The following is a 23,335-nucleotide window of genomic DNA, read 5'->3' as shown; positions in this document are numbered from 1 at the left end:
TAAGACCAACTAGTCTGGGAGTCATTAGCCTAAAACTCATTACATGGATTAAAGATACATTGTGTTTTAAGTTGTATGTGTATATAAATAAATAAGAAAAAATAATAATAATCTCAACCCAAGAAAGTTAACCTTAAACATTCGAACATAATATTGTTTTCTTCCAACAAAAGCCCGTCATCTATGTTTTCATACATTGAGCACATAAAAAGAAGGTTTATTAATATCTTGTTTAAGAAATATGAAGCAGGAATATAAATTTAATGAGAGTTTGTTTATCTAGATAGATTAATGGAAGTTGAATGATGAATACCTTGCTTTGTGGAACTTGCAAATTGTTTTTCTATTTTAACGCTTTGATTACTAGGGACTAGTAATAAGCTGGTTAGGGGGTGTGATTAGTACTTAAAAGTGCATGTTTATCAAGGTTTTATATCATCATTTTGCACTTGAAGTATCAATAACTCCTTAACTAAAGCATGTTTTATAATAACAAGTCTGATACTATAAGATACCTTAATATATGATAAATGTTCATCTTAAATGCAGGCCTCTCAAATAAATCAAAGGATTGATTGCTGAATTCAACTACTGAAATTGTAAAGATAAAGAGAGGGAGAAGCTTAGAAAATAGATGTTGGTGCAATCTAAACTGGAACACTGTTCAGTATTTGGGTCATATCTCTAGTTCTAGATGTCTAAATGATCTTAAATTTTTACACAGATTTCACAAGACATAGGCCTACAACTTTCATATGGAGGCCAGGATTTAAAAATATCTTTTTTAAGTCCAAATTATAGCAACAACGGAGAAGTCTGAATCTATCCTACAACCCGGACATTGTTCAGTGTTCAGCCCATATCTCGAGTTCTAGAAGTCCAAATGACCTCAATTGTTTTTTCCTAGAAAGCTAAGAGAATTTCCTAGAACATTCATGGTATAGGTGGTTCCAATTCTGATGTTAGCAATGACATTTAATTCAGACAAGAAGATAAGGATTTTCACAAAGTCAAGATGTGGCCACCCACTCAACAATTATTCGTCAAATCAATAGTTTCAAATTTTGGCCTATAAAATAAAGCATTTGCCATGCATTTAGGCATCTTGGTGTTCAGATCAAAATCATGCTCTTGCTCTCTTTCTTTGTATTTTGTAATGTTTAAGTTTTATTTGATGTTATATTAATCTCTTGTTTATGCTTTCATTTCCTTTCCTTTATTTGTATAATTATGTTCTTATATTGTTTATTTATGTTTCTTTCTTTCATTATGTTTAGCTAAATTTATTATGTCAAGGTGAAAAGGTTACACTAATGGTGTAAGAATAAGTATAGTATAAACTCAACATGGACTTTAATGCTTGATATTAACATGTTTTATATTTATTATTTTGCTTACTCTTAATACCTTGCTTGTTAAATGGTTAATCTAGATTTGTGTTGAACAACCCTTGGTACAACAAATGCTTGGCACTTTCATAGCCCAACCGTATGGTATAACCTACACATGTCCTATGAAAGGAACTTGATTTGTTGTTAACATAAGTTATCACTATGAATACCTGATAATATTTACAAGTATTGGCATTACTCGAGTAAGATAATTAATGTAATCATGTTAACAATTATAATCTGATTGGAACCTTCTTTGTGTATGGTTTCCAGTTGAGTAATAAGAGTTTATATTATACTTGTTTGAAGCACCATTAGTGAATCCTCTAACCTTGACATTTATTTTTGTTATTGTTTAATCCTTGCATCACTCTCACATCTCAAAGCTCTCTTTATTATTACTATTACTATTATTAATATTACTACTACTACTACTACTACTAGTATTACTATTATTACTATTATTGTTATTATTAGTATTAGTATTAGTATTACTACTACTACTACTAATATTATTATTATTATTACTACTACTAATTATTGTTGTTGTTGTTTATAATTTATATAGTTAACCTCCGGTCTTACATTTAATTCTGATTGTTGTTGTTGTTTATAATTTATTACTATTATCGGTTATTTATTGCTTCGACGCTCCTGCACTTGGGAGAAGACATCAAGCTTTTGGTCGTCTCACCATTACTATTACCGGCGGAATATATCCCATGGTATTTGATAGAGAGTTCTGAAATATTTACAACCCATGCCACAATCACCGACGGATATTCTGTCGGTGATTATTGTAGAAAATATAGATGAAATTATTTTGTCCGTAAACTTCTCGCGGGATTTTTTTTGGCACGCTACGCTGTCTGTAATACCGTCGATGTTTGTTTGTTTTTTTTATTTTATTTCCGACAGAACTAACGACAAAAGAGGAAATTACTGACGATCAATCTTCCGACGGACGGATTCTATAGGTAAAAAATTTACCGATGGTTTATGAGCCTTACACTAATGGAATAAATCTGTCAATAAAATTGTTTAATGGTATAGTGTATCAGAACATCTGCGTAAGTTTAAAGGTTTAAAGTCGGAATTTATTGATTATTCAATGCTGTTTCTATTGATCCTCCGCAGGATATATAGCTTTATGTTTTCCTTCTTTTATGGTTCCTTACAGGCAATCCCAGAATCGTCAAGTTATTCGGTAAGGATGAAAACTGCGGAGATCAGAGAAACACTTATTGATTGAGAAGTACAAGTGTTCTGAGATTTCAATTAATACAAGAAGAAGAATTCAAGAAATCTCAGTAACTGGTTTCATTAACTTTGGCGTATCTAAATTTGTCTTCGGATTTTTATTTTTATTTATTTATTTTGAAGAATGAATGAATATCATTAATTTATCAAGGAAACAGAAATTTAGGAGCTAATCCCTACTACAAAGCAAATTCTTTATAATGAACTTTCTCCCTACTAAGGACATTTAAACTAACTCCCAATTCACTTTTATTTATGCATTTATATTTGTTAAAATATTGAATTGTGGTTTATTGAAATTGATGATAATTAAAAAAACCAAGATGAAAAAAACAAAAATACATTTTAATCCGTAGCTTTTAAGGATTGTATAGTCATTTCAATGTGCAAACATAGTGGTAAAAGACCAAGAAGCCTTTAGAATCCAATTTTTTTACTTTTAAGGATATTTAAGTAATTTTAATATACACCTAAAATATAAAAAGATTAACTTGTCTTCAATGAATGTAAAAGATTATTAGTTAAATAATTTTTTTCTAGAAATAAAATAATCATTTCACCGTGAATCCATAGTTATATGTGAATTTATACACAGTAAAACACTGACCCAATTTTTTTTTTTATTATTTAATGTTAACTTTTGGTTTTGTCCTAAGGAACCAAGTACTGTTCAATGAATAGTACACAACAATTTTAATTGCAATTAATGGGGGCGACGCTTGATAGAATTGATTTCTTAACAGCATGAAACCGATGCCAATTCTTGGAGGATAGAAATTCACCGAGAATTGCGTGGATGCAAACGTTGGAAGTTTAAAATTGAAGTCGAGTAACTGAAGAAGACAAAACAATGTGCTCGGTATGGGAAAATCTCACGGTGGAGCTACCTACCATGATCACAAGTGGTTCAACGAGGAAATTGCTAAGTGATCTTAGTGGTTATGCTGAACCAGGCCATATCCTGGCTATCATGGGACCTTCTGGGTCCGGCAAATCCACGCTACTTGACTCATTGGCTGGTATAAGTCTCTCCTCATCAACCTTCAAGACCGTATTTTTGAAAAACAATTTGTCGATGGTTAATGAACATATTGCAACTTGTAGTTAATGGTTCTGCATGTTCGAACTATACACGAGTTATGATTCTGTTCTGATTTTCTTTCTTGATCCCATAAACAGGAAGACTTTCTTCAAATGTTAAAATGAGTGGAAAAGTCCTTCTCAATGCCAGGAGAAGCAGCATAGACTGCAGAGATATTGTAAGTTTATACTGTCGAAAAATACGAGTTAGAAGTACCTCTAACTTGGGTCACTTCTTCAGGTCTTGCTTTGTTTCTTCCTGTTTACAGCAAATATTGAAAGGACTGCTAAATACTCTTTATCATCTCACCTGGTATATGTTTCTCCAAATTTCAGTCTTATGTTACTCAAGAAGATTTTTTCTTGGGAACCCTCACAGTCAAAGAGACAATTACTTACTCGGCTCACTTGAGGCTTCCTCGGAAAACGACTAAAGAGGAGTTAGATAGTGTTGTTGAAAACACGATAATGGAGATGGGTCTACAAGATTGCGCTGATTCTAAGATTGGAAATTGGCATTTAAGGGGCATAAGCACTGGTGAAAAGAAGAGACTTAGCATTGGTGTTGAAATTTTAACACGTCCACATATTATGCTCCTTGATGAGCCTACTACTGGCCTGGATAGTGCTTCAGCTTTCTTTGTGATGAGAGCTCTTAGCAGCATTGCTTATGATGGAAAGATTGTCATTTGTTCCCTTCATCAGCCAAGTAGCGATGTTTTCAATCTTTTAGATGATTTGCTGCTTCTCTCAGGAGGAGAAACTGTCTATTTCGGAGAAGCGAAAATGGCAGTGAAGGTACATGAATACAAGTTTTATGTTAAAACCCTGACCGGAACTTTTTTAAAAAGCACTGCTTTTATACCATCTATTAAAACAGTTTTTCGCTGAAGCCGGATTCCCTTGTCCAACAAAAAGAAATCCTTCTGATCACTTCCTGCGTTGTATAAATTTGGACTTTGATATCATTGCCGAAGCTCTTTTGCGATATCAGAACATCTGCGTAAGTTTAAATTTATTATTATCAAAATATTTTTATGATATTATAATAGATTTATATTATCTTTAAATTAACTAATACAAACAAAAACATCAATTAAAAAGAGCCTGGGACCAAGAGGTTTGCTCTTCTCTGTGGTCTCAGGTTCGAGCCCTAAGTTGCTCATATGATGTCCACTGGAGGCTTACATGGTCGTTAACTTCAGGGCCCGTGGGATTAGTCGAGGTGCACGCAAGCTGACCCGGACACCCACGTTAAACTAAAAAAAAAAACATCAATTAAAAGATTTTATCAATATATTATAATGAATTTTATTAACAAAATTTATCTTTTTGTATTTATCGATAAACACTCTATTTTTATTACTAACAGTATCTATTTTTATTACCGGTAAAAATAAAGCAAACACTAATAATATTTGGTAATGTATTAATGATTATTTTTTAAATTGTTTTTACTTGAAAATTTATTGAAATAATATTTTTTTACATGTTTAAAATTTATTTTTATCATTAAAAAAATCTAAAAATATAAAAAATAAATAAAGAAAAAAAAAGATCAAAAAATGTTTAAAAACATTTTTAAATTGTAAAAATAAACTGGGTCGAGAACCGTTTGTTTTGAAATCTTTCTTTTGTTTAAGATATATGAGAGTTGAGGTTGTCGGTTCCCATTCTGCCAGCTGGCCCGTCTTGTGATATTTTTGACAAGTGAATGCTTGAGTTTGGCCCCGCTCTTTCAGCTAATATATAACGCAGTCCCCACTCATTAATTACATAGAGTTCCCATCGTATTTATTACTTGTTAGGGGTACATTTATTGAGTTCTAGTTGGGATAGTGGTCACAGTTTGCTTTTACATTTTAAAAAGTTAAAAGTATTTTATATTTTTATTTTATTTTAAATTAATATTATTTTAATATTCTTAGATCATTTTAAAGCATTAATTTTTAAAAAATAAAAAATATATTATTTTGATATATTTTTAAATAAAAAATAATTTAAAAATCAACTCCAACTATATTTTCAAATAGACAGGAGACTATTAACAAAATCTAAGGTGTGTGGTATTTTTTATGTGTTTTAGCATATCAGCAAAAACACTGTGTATCGTGTGTGTGTGTGTGTTTTTTTTTTTTTTCTTTTCAATCATCAATTCTTTTTAACCGGTCTGTGGAAGTCATGTATCGATTTTTGCCAATTCCTTTACAAGACAAGGGAATGCGTTGGGCTAGTGCAACACCCAAAACTCAACTCCTAGTATTTGCAATTGTTACCAGTTTTTTTTCCTTCGTTTTAATAAAATAATGTTGGGTATCGTGAATGTTAAGTGTTCTTAAAGAAAAAAAAAATTATAAATGGATTCCTAAGATACATGTTAACAACCATTAGTTTTGAGATTTTCTTAAAATAAGATTTTTTTTAGAGTAACGTGAATGTCTGGGGCCAGCTTACATGTTCCATGACTAATCTTAGAAGCTCTGAAGTTAATAACTATATAAACCTTTAATAATTCTTGAAATTTGTGACACTCAATTTAGTAATTTTAAAAACATAAATCTAAAATCTAATCAATTAAATTACTCTCCAAAATTTAAAACAATCTTTAAATCTACTCTTAGGTGCATATTCAAGACTATTTTCATTCAAAGTAGGTATTGGCAGATATATCTATATGATCTGATATGATCCTTCTTCCCTTTTCTGTCATGATTCTTATTCCTTTTATGAGTTGATTTCAGCATTATTCTTAGGAGAAATATCAGGGATGTAATTAGAAATATTCTTGTAATCAATGCACTTTGTGTATATATGTGTGATGGAATGTAATACAGAAGAATATAATATAATACAATCTTTCTCTGTTAATCTTTTCGAGTCTTCTTTTCTTCATGGTATCAAAGCTGGTTCATTCAGCCAGTCTCATATAGTAATTGTTTAGATGGCTTCTCGCGGATTGGAGAATATGGGAGGTTCTATTGCTCCTTCGTCATTCAACCGACGCCCTTATTCTGATTTGAATATTCCTGATATAAATTCAAATCAACGTCTGTGTTCTGTTCAATTGAATGAGTTCAATTATCTCCCTTGGTCAAGAGCTGTGTCATTAGCGCTTGGTGGAAGATTAAGAATCGAATTTATTGACAAAAGTATTGCTACTCCTGATGCAGCTATTGCCAGTCTTAAGAGCATTCTTCATCAGCGATTTTCTATTAAGGACCTTGGCGTTCTTAAATATTTTCTTGGCATAGAGATGGCTACTTCTCATAAAGGATTGTTTTTGAATCAACGCAAATATGTGTTGGACTTGTTGCGTGAAGCTGACATGCTTGACTGCAAACCTGCAAAGACACCTCTGGATAGCAAACTTCAGCTGACTTTGGATGGGGACCTTTTTGATCAACCTCAGCTTTATCAGAAATTGGTGGGAAACTTATCTATCTTACCATCACCTGACCTGATCTGAGTCTTTCGGTTAGTATTGTCAGTCAATTCATGCACTCACCTACTGCAGCTCATATGATGATCGTAAAACGAATTTTGTGATATCTCAAGGGCACTATTGGACGTGGAATTCTTATGCAAAATCATGGTCACACACAGATACTTGGTTACACTGATGCAGATTGGGCAGGAAATACTCTTGATCGCAAATCTACTACGGGGTATTGTATCTTTGTTGGAGGAAATCTAGTTTAATGGAAAAGTAAGAAACAATCACTCGTTGCCCGTTCAAGCGCTGAAGCTGAATGTCGCGCCATGGCTTCCACTGCATCTGAACTTATATGGTTGAAAGCATTGTTAACTGATTTAGGTGTTTTTCACCCTCAACCTATGTCCCTTTGCTGCGATAATCAAGCCGCAATGCATATTGCTTCCAATCCAGTATTTCATGAACGAACCAAACATATCGAAGTTGATTGTCATTATGTTAGGGAACAAGTTCAGTCGCAGATGATTGTTACTCAATATACTAGGAGCGAGGATCAACTTGCAGACTTATTCACCAAAGCCTTGCCCTCTGCCCGCTTTCAATTACTGCTTTCCAAGCTGGGATCAATCAATCTTCTTGATCCAGCTTGAGGGGGAGTATTGGCATATATATCTATATGATCTGATATGATCCTTCTTCCCTTTTCTGTCATGATTTTTATTCCTTTTATGAGTTGATTTCAGCATTATTCTTAGGAGAAATATCAGGGATGTAATTAGAAATATTCTTGTAATCAATGCACTTTGTGTATATATATATGTGATGGAATGTAATACAGAAGAATATAATATAATACAATCTTTCTCTGTCATTCTTTCCGAGTCTTCTTTTCTTCAGTAGGGTATATAGTACTACAAATTAATTCAAAGGGACCCTGACAATTGTACTGGACTCTCTTTACTCCTATGTCTCTTACTCCACGTTGGTCTTCATCTGCTAGCAGTTTTTTGTCTTTCAGAAAATTAGATTTATTACTGTAACAGACGGCTGGATATTGATTAATTTATATATTCGCTTTTTAGGGACTTTTGAATATAAGGGCCAGTGCTTTGCACATGTAAAAATGCACAGCCTCAAACTGGCTATGAACAACATTAATGTCTATTGATAGAGATGAAGGTAGAAGAGAGTATTGAGAATGAAGAGCAGTCGGAGTCCAGGAGTACTGTGATGAGAGAAAACAAAGAAATATATCTGGTATGGGAAGATGTGACGGCAGTGGTGGCTAAGAACTTAGGAAAAGGTGAAACTAGGAAGTTGCTAAATCGGCTAAGTGGTTATGCTCTACCAGATCGGATCATGGCTATTATGGGTCCTTCTGGCTCAGGAAAATCCACCTTGCTTGATGCACTAGCTGGTGCCTCCCCCACTCCTCCCTCCATGCATGCATGCTTCTCATTAAGTTTTAATATTTGCTTTGTAAAATCCTCCTTAAGTTATAATAGAAAGATTAATTAGTGATCTATAGCATGTTTTCTAATTATGTATCTTTTCGAGAAGATATACTAACAAATTACGAGCTTTACGCTTTCATAATCAAGCAAAAAAGTAAAAGGTAGAGCGCTCTACCATCTGAGCTACATCCCCTCGCCGCTACCTCTTGCTTCTTCTGTTTAATTCTAATTTATCTTCTTACCCTGTTTTTGGGTGGCTTGCACAGCTGAAGAGAAAAACAGCTCTAGGAGATATGAAAGTTTTTTTTTTTTTTTTCGACCTCTCAATTATAATTTTTTTGCCTGACTCTGTTGGCAGGGGGGTAGGTTATAGCAACTTTAGCCATTTTTCTTTTCTTTCTTTATTGCCCTCTCAAGCCAAGTGTATAAAACGAGTTCTAAAGTACTAATATTTCAGATTTCAAAGAAAAAAAACTGCATGAAAAATAATATAACTATAAACTAATTGCAAATTATCCTAAGATTATATTAACTATATTTTTTTTTTTTATATGAGAAGTTTTAAATTTAATTATATGCATATTTTTCCTTTTTTTAGGTTGTTGTTATTTTAATAGTTGAATAACTGAGAGGAAATGACCTTTGATTTTCTTGACCTCAACACAGGGAGGCTGTCGTCAAATGTAATAATGTCAGGCAATGTTTTGTTGAATGGGAAGCAGAGGAAGATCGGCAACGGAAGTATTGTAAGCGTTATTATGTCAATCATCAATATGAATTTTCTATATTTATGATCTTTGTTGGCAAAACAAACAATCTTTACAGGGTTAAAAGCACTGTTTTCATTAGAGAATTAGCATAACCATTGAGCACAAAGGCAAATTTTCATTAGAGAAGAGGCCAATTGGCAGCCTTGCTTTTTTCAAAGAAAATTCATAAAAGCCCTTGTTTGTTTTAGTAGTTTAAATTTGTCCTCTTTTTCAATACTTTCCCCCCCATATTTTTTCTTATGCTTTATATTTTTTCTTCGTTTACGATCGTTCTAAACTTGCAGTCTTATACTACTCAAGAAGATTTCCTCTTTGGAACTCTCACTGTCAAGGAAACTCTCACGTACTCTGCTCATTTGAGGCTACCTAGTACAACGACCAAAGATGAAATCAATTCTGTAATAGAAAACACAATCATGAAGATGGGGCTTCAGGATTGTGCTGACAATAAGGTTGGGAACTGGCATTTGAGAGGCTTAAGCGGTGGGGAAAAGAGGCGACTAAGCATTGGTCTTGAAATATTAACACAGCCTTATGTCTTGTTTCTTGATGAACCCACCAGTGGACTAGATAGTGCTTCAGCATTATTTGTCATTCAAGCTCTAAAGAATATTGCTCTTGATGGAAGAATAGTTGTCTGCTCTATTCACCAACCAAGTAGTTATATCTTTGATTTGTTTGATGACCTGTGCCTCCTCTCAAGTGGAGAGACCATCTATTTTGGAGAAGCAAAGCTAGCTGTTAAGGTAAGTAGGATTTGATGATGGATAGAAACGGCAGAAACTGTTAAAATGAGTGATTGAGTGCTAATTTTATAATCTTGTCATCATGCAGTTCTTTGCTGAAGCAGGATTTCCTTGTCCGACAAGAAGAAATCCTTCAGATCACTTCCTTCGATGTATAAATTCAGACTTTGACAAGATGGCCTCAACTCTGCTGCGATCGCTGAGAGATTCTGTTCGTAGTCATGCATGCTTTCTTCTTCTGTAAACAGCTTGTTCTGTTTCCTTTCCAGCCTACCTTTTTGTTAATTGATCCTTGTGTAATAATGCAGGCAGTCTCAGTGCCAGCAAATTTTGAAACAAGTTTTACTACAGAAGACATCAAAGCAAAGCTTATTGAAAAATACAGGAGTTCTGAGTATTCCATAAACACAAGAAAAAAAATCCGACAAATTGCACTCATTAATGTAAGTAATTTACACTCAAGATACCTGACTTCATTCTTGATTATCTTATCTTATAATCTTTGGCTGCAATAAACCTCTTCAGCACGAGCTGTTCCGAGTCTTGCGACTTGTCGCTAAATAAACCTTCAAAAGAACACCACTCTTCCATAGAATCAAGAAATGTAACCCCTTTGACTAATCAGAAATTAGCTGATTGTAGGAAGAGCTTATGAGTGGATTGATTGAGAGCAGAAACAATTGGTGGAAGCAGCTCTACACACTGACTACTCGTTCCTTCGTGAACATGATTAGAGACTTGGGGTATTTTTGGGTACGGACCTTATTCTATATTCTAATATCACTAGGTGCTGGAATCATGTACTTCGATATTGGCCTGTCAAACTCCGCATTCGTCACAAGAGCAAAATGCTACACATACGTTTATGACTTCTTGATTTGCTTGTCTGTTGGAGGATTACCCTCTTTTTTAGAAGAATGGAAGGTATCCTACCATGAATTACTCAACGGGCACTATGGAGAGGCTGTGTTTATGCTTTCTAACTTCTTCGCATCGTTCATTTTCTTAGTGATCATGTCTCTTTCTTCTGGTACAATAGTATTTTACATGGTGAGATTCCACCTGGGATTTTCCCACTATTGCTATCTCTGTATGAATTTCTTCCTCTGCTTTGCCACTATGGAAAGTGTGGCAATGATCGTTGCGCTGCTTGTCCCGAACTTTCTGATGGGTATAGGAGTTTCAGCTTTTGCAGTTGTAAGCAAAATTCTTAGCCACCGTTTCTCAATTCTCATTATTTTTATGGTAGCTCTAAAGGAAGCTGATAGATTATATGATTTATCTGCCAACGTAGATGCTCTTGACGATAGCATCTGGACTCTATAGGCCACTGCCTGATCTTCCCAAGTTCTTCTGGCGCTACCCAATGGCCTATATCAGTTTCACTGCATGGGCTGTTCAGGTAAATTCTTTCCAGTTCAGTTTCCAAGTCTATCTAGCTATGAACTTCAACACTGCTCACATCGGTATTGCCTCACTTAATATCAAAGAACCATCTCAATCCAATAGCTTAATCTGTTAGGTGAGGTCCTAGAATACGATTTATATTATTCTCTAATACACCATCTCAAGTGAAAGCTCTTTGGGCTTGAAATTTGCACGGGCCAACGTTATCTTGTGCTTAATTTTTTTATCAAATAAATGGGGATGGTGAGATTTGAACTCGTGAACGCTTGGTCATTAAGGTTCTGATATTATATCAAAAAACCATCTCAATCCAATAGCTTAAGTTGTTATATGAGATCCAAGAATATAATTTATATTATTTTCTAACACTTAAAAAGCAATTTTGCATGTCAATTCTTCCCTTTGCAACCTTCTAACCCATAGACTTACATAGAAGTTTCAGATAATCTCGCACGTTCTGCTGTGTGCATTGATTTGTATTGCCAAACTATTGACATGTAATACATTTATAATGCCAATTGGAAACAGGGTCAATACAAAAATGACATGCTTGGGCTTGAGTTCGAACCTTTCGTTCAAGGAGAGCCTAAAATCCAAGGCAAGCAAATCCTCCATGATTTTTTTGGTGTTCGTGTGAGCTATTCGAAGTGGTGGGATTTGTCTGCTCTCTTGCTGTTGTTACTTTGTCACAAACTATTATTTTTATCAATCCTAAAATACAAACAGAGATTAGTGTTGCTGCTGAGAAGGTTTTGCGCGAAAAGAACTTTGAAAGCCCTTGCCTTGAGACCTTCGTTCAGGAAGGAAAAATATGGCTCCTCAAGGAGAAACCAACCTCCCCATCCATTATCTGCTCAGGAGGGTCTTGCATCTCCTTTGTCTTAGCTTGTATACATGTCTTCAAGATTTTATTTTAGTTGTGTTTACTAGTGGGACTTGCTGAAGCTAGTTCAACTGAATTATCTAGTAAAGTACTCAAACTTGAAGAGTTAACGCGATTTTTAGTGTTCTAAACATATAATTTTCATAGTTGAATTTTCATCTTTAATCATGTTCGATTAGATTCATTAACTTCTTCAAATGGCTTAAAGCTTATGTATTTTTTGTTTTACGTTAAGTTGTATCCTCGAGCTATCTTGTATCTTAACTGAGATTAAATCCCCTTTTCAAATGTTTTCAAGATGCATCCTCCGTATTGGTTTAAATGTATTAAGAAAATTTTAATAAATTTTTTTAGATATTAGCTAGAATCCACAAAGTCAAAAAAGGAAGCATATCTTTTTACCTAACAAGCTAAAAATGTATGCATGGTTTTCCTAAGCCATAAGGACCTAAATCGACAAATTAAAAATGCTCGAACTAAGATAATTACTGGACGTGGGCTCATGCTATGCCATGAGTTTGTGTTTTTTTTCTTGTTAAAAGAGATGAAACTAGTACAAGTAAACCTGAGTTAGTCCAAGTAAACCTGAGTTATCGTGATATTCATGTAACTTGCATAATAACCAAGGTTAACATGCATATTTAATAAAAATCATGATTGTCTAGAAAAAAAAAAAAAACCATTAAAAGTACAAAGAAGTTGGATAAAATGGGGGCGGGGGAGCCTGAGTCAATCTAGAGTAACATGATAGACATGTAACATGAGTAATATAGGACAAGTCATTCCAAGTTAACTTGAAAAACTCGTAGCCTAGGTTATAAGATTGTGATAATTTAATAGAAAATAAATTCAAGAAAACAATGAAGTTAATTTCTTTTTTAAAAAAAGAAAAGAAAAGAAATCTTGAACGATGAAATAAAAAAAATAGATAAAAACAAAAATGTTGAATCATGTTATCTTTTCAGGTTTGTGACCTGAGTCATTAGACTGGAAGAAGTATACATGGAAAAACCACGAAACTCAATCCTCAACAAATCAAACTTTGAAGAATAAATTAGAAAAAATCAATCACACAAATTTTTTTTTAAAAAAATAGCAATTAAAATAATCAAGGTGAAAATCAAAATCAAAATATAAATTAGAAGGGATCTAAAATTTTTTTTCTATTTGAGAGTTAAATTAAAAAGAAAAATAACATTAACAAACAGAAAAAAAAAAATTCAAAAGAATGAGAACCAAATCAGAAACAATAATTCATCATAAACTTGGATTAAAGAATGAAATTAAAAACCAATAAAACTTTTACAAATAAGACAAATAAAAAAAGAAATCAAAAAAATAAGGATCAAATTGAAAAAAAAAATGCATGATAAATTGGAATCAAGAGACTAAATTGGAAATAGTTAAACTTTTACAAAAGAGCCAAGAACAAAATAAAAATCAAAAGAATAAGGATTGAAGTTGAAATATTAAAAACAAAAATGACCAATCTATAATTTTCAAGGAATGATAGAGAAGAAAGAAATGGGACAACTAGCGACAAATCACTTTATCTCAACAGACACACGTCTCACCGAAAAAAAGAGAAAGTTATTGTGTTTCCAACAACATGGAGAAAGGGCATTTTATACCACCAATAGGAAATCCATTCCATTAAAAAAAAAAAAAGGAGCAAAACAATCATGGGGTGTCGCACGTGCTACCAAAAAGATGTGGGCATTGACCTTTTATTATTAATATTTAATCCTTATTAAAAGATAAAAATGGCTTTGATGGACCTATTATTAATTACAAAAGAACTGAAAGTGAAAAGACCAAAAGACCCCTAAATAAATGTTTTATTTTTTTTATTCCAATGGTATATTTGTCAATTTAGTATTTAGAAAAATAAAAATACAAAAATACCCCTTTTAGGATAATTATTTTTAAAAAACTTTTTTTTTTTTGACCCAACTGAAGTTTGCTCATGTTTTATTGGGTTAACTAGGTTTTGTTTTTCAAAGGTCTAGATTTTTTGGATATGTTTATCAACTATGATTTTTGGTTAGAAACTTTACAAGACTAAAAAGTCATACATGGATTGAAAATTAACTAGAGCAAATGGAATGGGTCAAGAAATTAAAAAAAAAATTAATAAAAGATCTAATCAAAATTTTTAAATCAAGAAAGTTTTATTGGATGTCCCAATTGAAAAATGATTTTTTTTCAAATCAATCCACAGGTTAAGTTGATGAGTTCCCATTCTATGCTACTAATGTATGCATCTAATCGCTTCCAAGAGAACAGTATACCCACTATTACCAAAATGACTGAAACAAAAAAAACATTATAAGGCCCAACCGAGGCTTAGAGAGGGGAGAGAAATGATGGGGCCAACCGAACCCTCCTATAAGAAACCCTAGCCAAGCCCTCCTCCAAGCAGACCCAACTGAACCCTCTTCATTAAGCTCAACCGAGCTTCCTCTCTTTCTCACTCAAAAAATCTCTCAACTTATTTTCTTCGCTGGCATCATCAAAATCTTTCATTTAGATTTCTTTAAGCATGGTTCCATGTTATTATTTAAGGTTTAATTTTGAATAGGTAGCGAGAAAACAGTTTCTCAAAAATGCATTATTTTATGTTTGAAGACTTAATTAATTACAAGAGAAAATTAATTTTAATATATGAAGTTTCAATTCCATGGTAAGAGAAAGGATTTATTAAATCATTTGTTTAAAATTTGAAGAATCTCATTTCTTTGGATGTTAGTTTTAAATTAATCTACTCGTATGGTAGTATATCATCATCTTCGTAGTAGTTTAATTAGTGGGGAATTAAGGAAGATGCCAGGTATTACACGTATATGGTTTTTTTAATCTTTTTCTATCATTTCCCATCTCCTTCGATAACTTGTTGTGAGGGGATAACTTTAAAAAAAAAAAAATCTGTTGACAATATTTGGTATAACAAGTTTTTGACTTAATATAATTATTTAAAATTAATTCGTAACCAAATATCTAATCTAATGTTTGAAATTGCTGGGATAGTCAACTTTTTTAGTCAAGAATTTTTTTTAAATTAAGAAGTTCTAGAAATTGTTGGGATGGCCACCGCAGCAGCTCCTGCCCCAAAGCCAATGGACTTTAAAATATTTTTCAAGATAGGTTATTTTGGAATAGCAACGGTAATTCTAACTAGAAAATAATTATATAAACTAGCATTAATTTATACATTAGATATTAATTACCAGTTTTTAAACCCTGCTTCGCACGGGGCAATGTTTTCGATGAACAATAAAATTGTTGATGGTAATGAATATGTACCTCTATTTCTTTGGAATTTATTGTTAAGAATATGTTAGTTCTACCCTATCATTCACAGAAATCCCAGTTTTAAAACACATGAACAATTTGTTAGAATTGATTTTATAAAAGCATGCAATGGACTTTTTTTAAAGTCCAAATTAACAGTAAGCAACTCATATTTGAGGTTGAAATTGCGTCGGGGCTTTCTAATTCAACATGAATATTTTAATATGAAATATTATTATATTTTTATATAAATGAATTAAAGATAAATGAAAAATTATTCTTAATAAACTTTTAGATAGCAAAAGTTTTAAATTCAAAATAACTTTGTTCATGGGATAGTGGACTTGTGGGCTTATGAATTTGAACATAATTTTAGTTAATAAAAAATATTTTTCTATTGAGTTCATGTTTAATTAGTAATTTGTTTTAATATCTAAATTGTCTTAGTAAATAAAGTAATACATTAATTATGTGAAAAAAAATGAATATGTTTATGATTAATTTATGAACCATGAACATTCATGAAATCTTTCATGATATAAACATTCTTTATAATTAATAAACATTTATGAATTATAAATAATTAATTTTTTGATCTCTAGTCTTGTAAAAAGGTGACTTGGATGGATGAAAATAGATTTAGAAATTTCTTGGGTCCTTTTCTCTCTTTGTTATTTGCATTTTTAGTACTCTAGAGCTTAAGTTTGGTCTATGTTAAGAGATATTAAGTATAATTCTTTTAATTTGTTAGACTCTGTTTAGGAGTTATAATTAGTAATCCTTGTTTAGTTTATAGTTTTTTTTTTTTTAATGATAACTAGATTAATTGTACCTTGTTTAAACTATGAGGGTTTGCTTATAAAAAGGCTTTCAACTAATGTTATAAGCAAAAAAATGTTGTCACTTTTATGAAAAACAGGGAAGATTTCAGCTAGCGTATGAATGAAGCCCAATACATTCTAGCAGCATATATGGCTTCCTCCATCAATCAAAAGATGGCTTCCTCAATGGTGTTGGAAGCGGCACGATCGATGAGGTGGTTCGAGAGAGGTGGCACGTGTAGGTGTAGGGGCGGCAATGAGGATCTAAAAACATTGTTTTTTTCCTCTTTTTTTTTTTTTTTTTTCTCTCTCTCTCTCTCTCTCTCTCCTCTTATTAGGATTTGTGCTAGCTTATCCAAAATTTCAAGTTGTCCAGTCATTTTGTTTTTATTTAAAATATGAGTCTTAATTTTTTTTATTGTTATTTTTGCATTGGGTTCTTTTTTATTTTATTTTTTAATTTCATTCTTTTAATATTGGGTTGATTGAGAATTTAACTCGATGGTTTTTCTCAATAGAATAATCTTGGTCTTATGACTCGGGTTACCAATTTGAGAGGTTAACTTGGGTTGATATTGGTTTGTTTTTAGAATCCTTTTACTACACTAGTTTTCTTTTTCAATTTCATCTTTCAACATAGGATAATTTGAAAATTAAGCTTTGTAATTTTCTTTGCTTTTTTTTTTTATGGGTTATTTTATTCTCCTAACTTAAATTGTGAGTCAAGTTGGTTAGCTTAGATTGATTTAGAACTTTTTTCGAGTCATTTTTTTAAGATTGAATATTTTTTTTTTATTTTTCCTTTAATGTTTAGTTTGTTTGACAATTGAGATTTATAATTTTTCTCATTCTATCTTTCATTAGGTTATTTCTTTTTCATGATTCGGCTCACAGGGTTTGGTTGACTTACCCGACTCATGAGCTTTGGCTGACTTACACAACTTTGTTGGGTTTTTTTTTTAATGTTTTTTAAGGTTTTTTTGTTGATTGATTTTTTTGTTTTCGAATTTATCCTTCTACATTTGGATTGTTAGAAATTGAGCATCATCATTTTATTTATTTATTTATTTTCTAGGAGATTATCCCGACTTCTTGATCCGGATCACATATTTGAAATGCTAACACCTTTTGCTTTGCGCTGTATTATAATTGAGTTTTGTAATTTTTTCTTTCTTGGCATTTGTTTTTTTTAGGTCATGGTGATTTAAACCGGTCATTCCAAATTGAATTTTTTTTTTAATTTTTCAAAACATATTAGCATTGTCTCAATATTATTTTTTAACATTAAAAAAATTTCAGTTTGAGCCATTGGGTGGTTCCCATCTAGTCGGAAACTAAAACATGGCACTCATCCATGATGAGAAATTATCATTATGGCATTGATAATATTGCCTATAATCACCACTTATTTTCAAATGTGGTGTGCGGAATGTTGGTGCAAGGTTAACTTTTATTGGCCGACTTGCTTGGAAGTGTTCATGCCAAGGTCCAGCAGGTGAGAAGTGCAAGTATTTGTGGTGAAAAGTAAGGATCAGAAAAAAACCAACAAATTAATTAAACCAAAAAAATTTAAAAAAAATAATTAAAAAAAATCAAACCATAAAAAAAAAAAACTAATTAAAATATTTTAAAAAAATTTAGTTCAATTCAGTTTTGATTTTATATGTCTGAAATTAAAAAACCGAACCAAATCCGATTTAGTTAGAAATAAATTAAACTGAACTGAACTGAAAAATCAAACCAGACAAAAAAGAACTATTAGAAAGTCCAAAAAAAAAAACCTAAAAAAATATAATTTTTAATTTTCAATATAAAATAACCAAATCAAACCGAATTGAATCAAATTAAATTGAACTAAAATAATTTGGTTAGTTTTTTATATCTATTTTACAAAATTTTAATTTAATTATTTTTATAAATAAAAATTAAACCAAACTAAAAATAATTAATCTCTCGTGAAAAGTTGCATGCTTCATTGTTGTATTAATTAATTCATGTTATAAAGCTAACTGACATTATTATCCTAAATACGAGAGATAAAACCTTTATTATTAAAAAAAAAAAGAACAGATTTTCTTTTTTCAGAGGTTGAGCCATAATAATTTAAGAAAAAGAAATTATTGCCGTTGTAACATATATAAATCAATGAATAATGCATAAAATCCAACAGGCCAAAATCAACAATTCTATCCTATTTTTATTTTTTGAACCATAATCAATAATTCTCGTATATTCTATGATTAAAAAAACAATTCTTCCGCGTATAAATTACCGATCATCAAATGACAAATGTCTCCAGAACCATAATTCTCTAAAAAGAAAAATAAAAACATCTAGAAACACATGCCCCCTGTTTTCTTAAGGTACAGTAAAGAAAATTTGTAAATATTGATCCCAAAGGGTCAACGCAGCAATCCATCCTGAACATTGTCTGGACTCTAGAGCCGCGATGGAGCTAGAAATTTTAGTTTGGAAGATTCAAATTATTATTATTATTTATTTTTAAGATAAAAATTAAATTTATTAAAAGAGGGGACTGAAAAAAAATTACTTGCATGAGCCCCTGACAGTCCCTCCTAGTTCAGCCCCCGCTCGATGCCAGATATGCAAGGGCACAGTTCACAGAGGTGAGCAAATGGGAAAGGAATAGCTGTGGTTGGTGAGGGTATTGCGTGACCAAACTAGCACACAGTTTTAGTCGCCATTTTTTTTTTCTTTTTTGAAGCCTTGAAGGACAGAATTAAGAAATAAAATTATATATATATATATATATATATATATATATATATATATATATATATATATATATATATTCTTTTGATCAAATCAAGAAAGCTCAGCCCTCCCAATCAAAATAAGAACCTTCTTATATGTCCAAATGCCTTGAATTTCCACTTTTCTTTATCAATACGCTTTTTTCCATTCTCGCACCCTGGCGCGTTTATGCAGGCGCCAATCTTGGGTAATGCAAGGGAATGAATTCCATATTCGAATCTCCTCTTAATAATTTAAATTCAGAATAAAATGAAGGAAATACATTGTTATTGATTTTGTTAATCAAGCTATAAGAGAGAAGGGCATTATAAGTTTTTTTTTTTTTTTTTTTCTCATTACACGAAGTTGATTTCCTGTAAATCATGTTAATTAGATAAGTTGTATATATTCAAATTAATATTATATCTTTTTTTAAATTGAAGTAACAGGATGCTATGAAGAACAAATATATATATTTACTATTTAAAACAACCTTCTTGTAAATAAAAAGAATAAACTCAAGAAATATAATTATATTTTTTTCAATAAAAAAAACCCAAATATAATATATATTTATATATCCAATGAAATCAATATATTTAAAAAACAATCATTTAGCAATATAACTTGATGAACTCGTAAAATTTAACCTAATTAAATGGCAAACAAGCATCTTGAGGGCAGCGCTTGGGTGCAACGTTGACATCTCCCATGTAGCAAATTTTAGATAAGAAATAGTAACCCAAAAAGTCAGAAAAAGGTCACTTCTTTCCCTGAGAAAATTCCACAAGGGGAACCATATAGATCATGCTTTATTGATTAGGATAACGAAACCCACAAATGACAGAAATCCAACTAGGAGAATAAAGAATGTGGAAAGTCTCATCTCACCTAAAGGAACTAAAATATTATTATTATTATTATTATATATCTTCGAGGAGATTATAATTTGTAATTTAGGCACAACCCTCTTGCCCTAATTAATCTTAACCCTTAACACAACACAACACAAAATATACAATATAAAGTCAAATATAATTAAACTTAAATCATAAATATAATATATTAACTAATTATATATTAATAATTTTAATCAAGTATTAATTAATAATATAGCACAATTAAAATATTTTTTGAATTTTAATCTGATTTAACATGTTAAATATATATTTACTAATAAAATTTTAAAAATTAACTCTTTTTTTTTTTTTTATGATAACATTGAGCACAACCCTCTTGCCCCTAATCTCAACCCTTCACAAGGGTTGTAATCAAGTATTCATACAAAATTCTTGCGCCTAGATCGAAGAACTTTGATGTCTTATTTTACCAAGTTACTAAACAATCACAACCTTCACAACCCATCTCACCCACAATTAATCAAAAACATTTAGCAAGATTCATTATTATTGGCTTATACAAATTGGAAACAATTAAATTGATTATTTTTAAACATTCAATAATAATAATTAGCATGGTCATTGCACAAAATGACGCGCATAACATAGATAGGAAATAGTTTTTTTACCATCTCAAGTGTGAACAAGATTCAGTTTTTCTGGAAAATATATATATGCCGCGTTAATAGAATTTTTTTGTTGTTGTTGTTGCAGTCTTTCATTGACCAGTCAAACGATTACTGTAACCACTAAGAAATCAGTGATATGATCCTAAGGTCCACAAGATGGATCCTTAACAGTGAAATTTGGACCGACGTGCATGATATATTGATCACATCATGGAACTAAAAGTCACCCTATAAAAGTATAAAACCATCTTATAATTAATGATTTATTCCTCCTATATATAACAAGAGTTTAGCCTTGAAAAATACGTTTCAACCATTTCCTTCTTCTTGAAAAGAGAGAGAAAAGAGAAGGGAAAAGCCCTTGCATTTCTCATGAACTGTGGAGTCGTGTTGGGTTTCTATTGTTGGGGTTGGGAGTTCTTGACTGCCCTTCTTCTCTTCTCCACCTCTTCTCCTTAAAAATCTTGTATCTTTCAACAACCTCTCTCTCTCTCTCTCTCTCTTCTTTTTTTCCTTCTCTTATCTTCTTTTTCTTTGAAAGATTTCATGGCAAATGACAAGGGTTTATTAGAATATGTTAGAAAATCAACCCCACCACCATTTTTATTGAAAACCTACATGTTGTTGGAGGATCCGGCTACCGATGAGGTGATATCATGGAACGACGAAGGGACCGGGTTTGTGGTGTGGCAACCGGCAGAGTTTGCTCGTGATCTCTTACCAACGCTCTTCAAGCATAGCAATTTCTCTAGCTTTGTCCGGCAACTCAATACTTATGTATGTATACATGATTAATCATTGGATTTTGTAACTTTTTTTGTTATTGATCTGCATGGTATTTTATATATTTTAATTTGTTTTTTGTTTTTGGTTTAGTTAGTTCTTAATGAATCATCTTGTTTTTTTTTTTTTTCCTTAATATTTTTCTAGGTAAATGGTCCTGTCTGACCTAACCTGCTCTGTAGTGACTTGGTCTTTAATTAAGTAATTAATTTCGTAAATTTGGACTTTAGAGCTTGGTAATTCCAAGTACGGTGAGTTAGTCAGAAGTTTCATGGCTTGTTCTTACTTATTTATATTTTAATATATTATACACACACACACACACACACATATTAGGCTGCCCAAATATTCAAACTGGTTAACAAGGAATAAATGTAGGACATAGAGAGATGGAGGTTAAGGAAAGGTAGATTAAAATATATATAGAGTAAAAGTTATACAGCACCATCATGAGTATGATTGAGCTAGAAAATTTTCTATTAATTTATTTAAACTTTAATGATATTAACTAACACCTTCTCCCATCTAATTTTCGTATTCGAATTTCTTCTTTGTTTTTTTCTTAAAAGAAATCTCTAAAGATCTAAAGCAAAGGAACTCATCATCTCCTAATTAATAAGATGATTTTCAAGGCTTGTCATTTTGTTTATGCACGTTTTGTTTTTCCTTCCTTATGTCGAGGAACAGATTCCCTATGTTTCTTTCGTGTTTTTTATTTTTTTTTATTTTTTATGAATAGGGTTTCCGAAAAGTTGCAACAAGCCGGTGGGAGTTTTGCAATGACATGTTTCGGAAGGGTGAAAGAGAGCTACTATGCCAAATTCGTAGAAGAAAAACATGGTCTAGCAAGCAACAACCTATTGCACCAATTCAAGTCACAACACAAGAGTTTGAAGAAGATCAAAGATCATCATCCACTTCATCATCATCCGAATACACTACTCTAGTTGATGAAAACAAACGACTAAAGAAAGAAAATGGGGTCTTGAGCACTGAGCTCACTAGCATGAAGAGGAAGTGCAAGGAGCTTCTTGATTTAGTGTCTAAATATGCGCATTTGGAGAAAGAAGAGGAAGATGAGAGGCCGAAGTTGTTTGGTGTGAGATTGGAAGTCGAGGGAGACAGGGAGAGGAAGAGAAAGAGAGCAGAGATTAGTGAAAGTGCAAGCATTTTACCATCTCAATCGTGCATATAAAACGCGTGCGTATTGTAGAATAATCAAGGATAGCTAAAAGTCATCAGCTACTTCACAAAAAACGAAGTAGATAGCTTAGATACGACAAAGCTTTAAGTTACATATTTTGCTGCTGCGGCAGCAGTAAGGAACAAGATCTGTGCATTGTCATGTACTTCAAAGGGTGTTAGAATGGGCTCAAGCCCCCCTTATGTTAGCTACGTGACTGGCTCAAGTTATACTTATGTTTCTCTTCTGGTTGAAAATGTAAAATATATACAGTATATGGTTTGCTATGGTAAAGCAGTTGTTATTTGGTGTTCTTAATTAGCTGCATTTATCTTGCTTACACGACTTAATTATCTTCAACTCAATTAAATTAAACTTCAATGCCAAACCAGTTAACATCAACAACGTATAAACCATTCTTCTCTATTTTATTTAAAAGATGTTTGGGATATAGTAGTAAAGATTGTTTTTCAAAAAATATTTTTCATTTAAAAATATATCAAAATAATATTTTTTATATATTAATATATCAAAACAATATAAAACTACAC

At 31.9% G+C, this 23,335-nt stretch overlaps 2 protein-coding genes across 2 annotated transcripts; both read left to right on the top strand.

The window, feature by feature from the left end:
• The first annotated feature begins 8,161 nt into the window (after window positions 1–8,161).
• Window positions 8,162–12,592, top strand: LOC118051588 (ABC transporter G family member 15). Its single transcript, XM_035062262.2, has 8 exons — window positions 8,162–8,581; window positions 9,285–9,364; window positions 9,673–10,134; window positions 10,223–10,345; window positions 10,443–10,577; window positions 10,777–11,331; window positions 11,429–11,536; window positions 12,070–12,592. The coding sequence occupies exons 1-8, from the start codon at window positions 8,338–8,340 to the stop codon at window positions 12,424–12,426; spliced, it is 2,064 nt and encodes a 687-aa protein (XP_034918153.1). The 5' UTR covers window positions 8,162–8,337; the 3' UTR covers window positions 12,427–12,592.
• An 8,527-nt stretch (window positions 12,593–21,119) lies between these two features.
• On the top strand, window positions 21,120–23,102 carry LOC118051597 (heat stress transcription factor B-3). The gene is made up of 2 exons (XM_035062274.2): window positions 21,120–21,595; window positions 22,341–23,102. Exons 1-2 carry the CDS (start codon window positions 21,365–21,367, stop codon window positions 22,794–22,796), a joined length of 687 nt encoding a protein of 228 aa, XP_034918165.1. The 5' UTR covers window positions 21,120–21,364; the 3' UTR covers window positions 22,797–23,102.
• The last annotated feature ends 233 nt before the right edge of the window (window positions 23,103–23,335 follow it).

The sequence above is a fragment of the Populus alba genome, chromosome 16, assembly GCF_005239225.2.
Source record: "Populus alba chromosome 16, ASM523922v2, whole genome shotgun sequence".
NCBI lineage: Eukaryota > Viridiplantae > Streptophyta > Magnoliopsida > Malpighiales > Salicaceae > Populus > Populus alba.
Note: the sequence above shows the minus strand (reverse complement) of the source record. Positions and strands in the feature narration are given on the sequence as shown.

What these genes read in the sequence shown, in the direction of transcription:
- LOC118051597 (XM_035062274.2), top strand. Translation starts at nt 21,365, where the DNA reads ATGGCAAATGACAAGGGTTTATTAGAATATGTTAGAAAATCAACCCCA. An exon ending in TCCGGCAACTCAATACTTAT is followed by an intron (nt 21,596 to 22,340) that starts GTATGTATACAT and finishes TTTTATGAATAG; the next exon opens with GGTTTCCGAAAAGTTGCAAC.
- LOC118051588 (XM_035062262.2), top strand. Translation starts at nt 8,338, where the DNA reads ATGAAGGTAGAAGAGAGTATTGAGAATGAAGAGCAGTCGGAGTCCAGG. An exon ending in AAGCAAAGCTAGCTGTTAAG is followed by an intron (nt 10,135 to 10,222) that starts GTAAGTAGGATT and finishes GTCATCATGCAG; the next exon opens with TTCTTTGCTGAAGCAGGATT. An exon ending in TGCGATCGCTGAGAGATTCT is followed by an intron (nt 10,346 to 10,442) that starts GTTCGTAGTCAT and finishes GTAATAATGCAG; the next exon opens with GCAGTCTCAGTGCCAGCAAA.